Source organism: Tupaia chinensis, unplaced genomic scaffold (assembly GCF_000334495.1).
Source record: "Tupaia chinensis unplaced genomic scaffold, TupChi_1.0 Scaffold144197_2, whole genome shotgun sequence".
NCBI lineage: Eukaryota > Metazoa > Chordata > Mammalia > Scandentia > Tupaiidae > Tupaia > Tupaia belangeri.
Genome location: NW_006204055.1, coordinates 156432 through 162503, shown reverse-complemented (window position 1 = coordinate 162503; position 6072 = coordinate 156432). Strand labels below are relative to the sequence as shown.

The following is a 6072-nucleotide window of genomic DNA, read 5'->3' as shown; positions in this document are numbered from 1 at the left end:
CCCCACCGTGTAGCCCCCTAGGAACAAGGGCAGAGGCAGTGGTGGTGGGAGGGGCTGGTCAGGAGTTAGGAGCCAGAGCCGACCCCAGCCCTCCCCACCTTGCCAGAGACCCCTCCAGGGACCCCAAGGACACCACCCTGTAGGCACCTGATGCTCCGCCCAGTGCCTTCCCCAGCGTGGAGTTGATGATGGTGACCTGGTCCATCACACCCAGCAGCTCATCCGCCCCCCGCAAGAGAACCCTGCCACTGCCATCCCTGGCCTCTCGGCGCCCCACCCACCCTCGGAAGCTCCACCCCACGCTCAGGAGATCTGTGCACCCACCGGCCGGTGGGCCCCAGGAAGCCAGTGGCATGGCACTCGTCCACAAAGACCAGGGCGCCATATCGGGAGGCGAGACGGCAGATCTCCTGCAGAGGTGCGACGTCGCCGTCCATGGAGAAGGCCCCATCCGTGGCCACCAGGCGCAGCCGATGCTTCTGCAGGGAAGACGCGAGCTCGTGGCGAGCAGTGTCACAAGTTGGGTCAAGCCACCCAGGCTCTGAGAGCTCAGGAGTGGGCACGCCGGCACTTCTACCACCTGGCTCCTCTGAGTCTTCCCCCCCTTCCACACAGCCTGGAAGGTGAGAAGGGGCTCAGGTCTCACCCTCCTGTGTAAGGTTCTGGAGAGCAGGCTGGGTGAGCTCTCACCCACTCACCCACTCCACCCTTATGCCTAACCGGGGCCTGCCATGGGGAAGGTGCGTGCTAAACCTCAAGGCACCACAGTGCAATGGAACAGGCTTTGGGTCTAAGGGATCTGGGTTCAAGTTTCAGCTGTTTCAGACCTTCAGGCTGTGTGTCAATGAGGAGGAATTCGCTTCTCCAATCCTCACTTCCTCTGCTGTGGGATGGGGGAGCAGAGGGGAAGCCCAGACAGTGCCCCAGGACACCGCCCCACCTGGGCCTCCTGCAGCTTGGCCTCTAGGTCAGCCATGTCCAGGTGGCGGTAGCGGAACTTGTGGGCCTTGCACAGACGGATGCCATCGATGATGGAGGCGTGGTTCAGCTCGTCTGACAGGACTGCGTCCTCAGGGGTCAGCAGGGCCTGGAGGGAGTCAGGGCAGAGCCGTCGCCCACCACTTTGGGATTCGCGCTCCCCCATGACTACCTCTGAGTCAAAACAGTTTTTAAAGAATTATTTTATTTAACTTTATTTATTTTCATTTGACCAGAGAGGGACTTGAACCACAGTCGGTCATGTGGGAGTCCAGCATCCTTAACCACCATACCACCTGCCAGCCCCTCTGAGTCAAAACTTAACTGCCAGCCAGGGCACTCCTCTGGGCAGGGAGGCAAGGTGCTCCCTGCCTCTCTCTGAGTCCCCAGGACTGGGCTGGACCAGGGGCCTGCTCTGCTGGGAGCAGATGAAAACATGATGAGTGAATATTAGACCCCTGCCACCCGTAGTCTTTTTTTTTTTAAAGAATTATCTTATTTAACTTATTTATTTATTTATTTTAGTTTGACCAGAGAGAGAGAGAAAGAGAGAGAGAAAGCAAGCCGCCAGGTCTGGGACTTGAACTGTGGTTGGCCATGTGAGAGTCCAGCTCTCTTAACCACCATGTCACCTACCAGTCCCCCCCCCCTAGTCTTTTAGTTGATGCAGGTCACTTCCCAAACACTCTGGAAGCTGGACTCCTTGCAAGCCCCAGGATTCTTCTGAGAGCATCTTTTTGGTGCAACCTTGACCACCATAAGAAATGGCACTGGCACCTCAAGGCATGACACTGGCATCCTGCCAGGTCCTCCTGACTGCCCATCCCTAGCTCGCACAGTCCAGCAGGCCCACCGACTCCCACCCCCCAGCCTCAAACACCTCAAAGAGGCCAGTGTTGGCATCGAAACAGCTGGGGTACAGGATGGCATCCTCCCGCTGGTGGAAGCAGGCTATCTTGGCTTCTAGATTCTTGTGGATGCTCTAAAGAAGGTAAGCGAGAGACAGTCGTTAATGCCTGTGTGGCCATGCCGGACAGGCCTGCAGACAGAGGCTCAGAGGGCCACACACGGGCCCGACCCAGAAGGCCTGCAGTCTCAGCCCTCCCCATCTTTCTGCACCACACGTGTTACCCCTGAGCCAACGGGATTCTGGCTGCTGATTCCCAGTGAGAACTTAGCGACGTGCTCAGTTTCCCCTGCGGTGGATTTTCATTTCATAAGGAAGGGCTAATGGCAGAATTACAGGTGCTGATGGGGAAGGAAAATGTACCTTCCTAATATCAGACCGAGTGCCTTTCTGGGTTATCTAACGGCAAAGTGGATGACATAAGTGAGTTCCTTGGGGCCTCTAATCTTAGACTTGAGAGCCGCTCTGTCTGGGGGCAAGTTTCTGCCAGTGTCTGGATGAGCTCAGGAGTCCTGCCTCTCACGTTCATCTCACCATCACCTACATGAGAGGACACCACAAGAAGACGAGGGTATGAGCCCTCGAGCCAGACTACCGGGGCTCAAACAGCACAGCAGGCTGCGTGCCTCAGCATCCCCATCTCAATAACAGAAATGAGACTAGCACCTACCACTGGGCTCATGTACATGCGCGCCCAAAATCCTTAGAGGAGAATGAGAAGGGATTGTGGTGTGGCTATCCCCCCTGGAGGTGATTTCTCACTTTCCCTCTCTGTCACTCTCCTTGCCCCTGTCTCCAGCAAGTGCATGTGCCCTATAGCAAAAATTTTTTAAAAAGCACCTACCATTTGGGGTTGTTATGAAGATTAATGAGTTAACACTTGTAATTTTTTTTAGTTTTTTTGCCACAGGGCACGTGTGCTCACTGGAGAGAGGGGAAGCGAGGAATCCACCCTGGGGAGGATGGCCACACCACAATCCCTTCTCCTCTATTCTCCTCTTGGGATTTTGGAAACACACACATATGTACCCAGCATAATTTATTTTTTATTTAACTTTATTTATTTACTTATTTTAATTTTATCAGACAGGGACAGAGAGAGAGAGAGAAGGAAAAGAGAGAAAGCAAGCTGCCAAGTCCGGGACACAAATGGTGGTTGGCCATGTGGGAGTCCAGCACCCTTAACCACCCTTAACACTAACTGCCAGCCTTACGGTTTTTTGTTTGTTTGTTTTTGTTTTTTAAGATTTTTGCTATAGAGTGCCTACACTTGCCAGAGAGGCAGAGACAGACAGTCAGAAAGGAAGAAATTATCCCTCTAGAGGGATGGCCATGTGGCAATCCTCTCTCTTCCATTTTCCTCTCAGGATTTTGGGCACATACACACAAACACATGCACACACACGCGTGCACACACACCTGGCCTGAGTTTCAAGCCACTGGGTCTGGGACTCGAACCACAGTTGAGCATATGGGAGTCCAACAACATAACCACTATGACGTATGCTAGTCCCATGTATTTATTTATTTTTAAAGAATTATTTAATTTTGTTTATTATTATTATTTTAATTTGCTATAGGGTATATACACTTACCAAAGAAAGACAGAGAGAGAGAGAGAGAGAGAGTGAGAAAGCAAGCCACCAGGTCTGGGACTTGAATTGTGGTCGACCACATGGGAGTCCAGAACCTTAACCACCACACCACCTGCTGGCCCTTACTTACTTACTTTTCATTTCCTTTAGGGTGCTGTGCTCACTGGAGAGAGGTGGAGAGAGAAAAGTGAGAAAGCAAAAGCACCCCAAAGGGGGATGGCCACACCACAATCCTTGCTCTTCCATTCTCCTCTCGGGATTTTGGGCATGCACTTGCACATGCCCAGTGTTCTTTTCAAGCTACTGGGTCTGGGACACGAACTGCATAGTGGGCCTTGTGGGGTCCAGCTGCCTTAACTACTATGCCACCAGCTGTTCCATGTTCTAAGTATTTTTACAGGTATTAAGTCTTTAACTCGCAATGATCCTATCAAGTGTCATTACCCCCACTGTATCAATGAAGGGATTCAAGCACAGAGAGGTTAAGACTCTTGTCTTAACAGAGCCAATACATGGCAGCATTGGAAGCCAAGCTCAGGGAGAAATGCTCCAGAACCATCTCAAGGCCTGCCTTCTTCTTCCTGTAGAGGGACAGGTGTGAGGAACTCGGTCCTGCAGGTGGAGAAATGGGTGCCGAGATGCGTAAACTTTCTGGCCTGCGGCTTCTCAGCAAAGGAGGCCCTCACCCCGCCTTCCTATTGCACAGCTCTGGGAGCTGACAGAAGGCCCAGAGCCCTGGAAGAGCTGAGCCAGGTCATCCAGCCCTGCTGACTGTCGGTGCAGAAAGCTGGGGATAGTGTCTCTCCCCAACACCCAGTGTTTACCTGGGTCCCACAGATGAAGCGGACAGAGCTGAGGCCAGCTCCAAACTCCTCCAGAGCCTGAAGACCTGCCTGGATCACCTCGGGATGGCTGCTCAGGCCCAAGTAGTTGTTGGCACAGAAGTTAAGGATTCCTGAGGTGGAGGAGAGGACATGGACACGGGGGCTGAAGCAGGGCCCGGAAAGACGACTATGCTGAGCCCTGGGTTCACCCTGGAGAAGGCAACAACCACACAGCATAGTCCACTCTAGGACAGAGGTCAGGATGGGGAGCCAGGGCCCCAGGAGACACCTCTCACTGCGCTACCCTGAAGGGTGGGAAGTTGAAACTCTGGCTTCGAATCACAATGTACCTAGTACCTAGGGAAGAATCCAGCCCCTCCTCCCAGGCTTCTGTCCTTGAAGACCACCCCGAGCTCCCTCTAGGGTAAAAGCAGAAGGCTGCAGTGCCCAAATCCCACACTTGACTTCGTGGCTGGTAATGGCATTCCCAGAGGGCATTCCTCTGAGATCCCAGGCCCGGAACTATAAAGCCCAAAGTGGACACAGCTGAGGGGGGGGGACTGAGGCCAGGGGAAGGGAAGGTTCACAAACCTGGAGGAGGCAAAAGCAGTACAAGGACTTGGGTCTCCTAATTTCCCATTTTTCGACCTGTTCCAAGCTTCCCCTGGGGAAGGCAGAGGTTTGCTGGGACCTCTATTTTACAAGTGGGTACAGCAACACCAAGAATTCCATGCCTATTTCGTGAAGCCCTGTTGGTAACAGGCACCTGCCTTGGGCTGTGACCAGTGGCCAGAATGAAATGGAGGAGACCGCAGGAGCCAATCCACTGTGTCTCTGCAGCAGCCCAGAACCGCTCGCTGGTGTGACTTAACCAGAAAGCTGGTCTCTGGCAGTTGGTCAGCCTTCCAGCTCTGTGAGTCCAGCTCTGCCTGGCTAGGGGCTTTAAGGCAAGCCCTTAATGTCTGTCAGCTTCATCCTCTGTAAAATGCGATTGGTCCTAATGTTCCCAAGTTAGCAGGAGTCCACATGCAGCAATTAGTAAGGGCCTTCACAAAGCAACCGCTCAAGAAATGCGGGTTTTCTTGCTGCAGCCTTCCCAACACCCTTCCCCAAGGCGGCACTGTGAGCGCCAGCTGGGTGTCTTTTTCTTTTTCTCACGTTCTCTTTTGGGCTGGGCCCTGACCCAACCTGCTCTCCTAGCCAAGGTGCCCAAGGGCAAATCACCTCCGTCGGTCCAAACGGGTTTAATCAGGTTAGAAGCCACAAAGTCTGCCCGAGAGATGGGACCGGAATCAGCGGCCACGCGTGCAGATGCCTCCCAACCCGGCCTCCGAACACCCTCCCATGAACAACAACTCCCGGGAGGGAGAGTTACCTCCAGAGACGCCGTCCACGTGGATGTGCGGCCCCTGCCGGGACCTGATGATCCGCTCACTTTTCCAGGTGCCGGCTTGGCGGATCCCTTCCAGCTCTCCTTCCAGGATGTCGCGCAGCTGGGCCAGCGCGGACTGCGCGCGGCGACCACGCGTGGCCCCTGAGAACGCGGCGCGCCAGACCCTACCTGCCCACATCACACCCACCAGAGGTGGGTGGGCGGGGCCTGGCAGGCTCAGCCAGGGAGGAAAGTGGATTGATTTGTAAGTTTAGGACTGCGGAGATCCGTGTGGGGGCAGGGGAAGGGGCGGAGGAATTCGAGGCAGGGCCCAGCCCTCGCTCCATGCCCACTCTCTGCTTACCTCCCACCCATCTCTTGGGTCCCCCACAGAGC

The 6072-nt window shown here is 54.4% G+C and overlaps 1 protein-coding gene across 1 annotated transcript in view; it reads right to left on the bottom strand.

Moving 5' to 3' along the window:
• GCAT (glycine C-acetyltransferase) overlaps nt 1–5878 on the bottom strand; it is a 7337-nt gene extending 1459 nt beyond the window's left edge. Inside the window, exons 1-5 of the mRNA XM_006166238.2 lie at nt 5680–5878; nt 4305–4435; nt 1859–1960; nt 941–1087; nt 325–479 (exon numbers count right to left, since the gene is read on the bottom strand). Coding sequence (XP_006166300.1) covers nt 325–479; nt 941–1087; nt 1859–1960; nt 4305–4435; nt 5680–5875 — 731 coding nt within the window. The 5' untranslated portion in view covers nt 5876–5878. The remainder of the gene's footprint in view (nt 1–324; nt 480–940; nt 1088–1858; nt 1961–4304; nt 4436–5679) is intronic.
• Between the last annotated feature and the right edge of the window lie 194 nt (nt 5879–6072).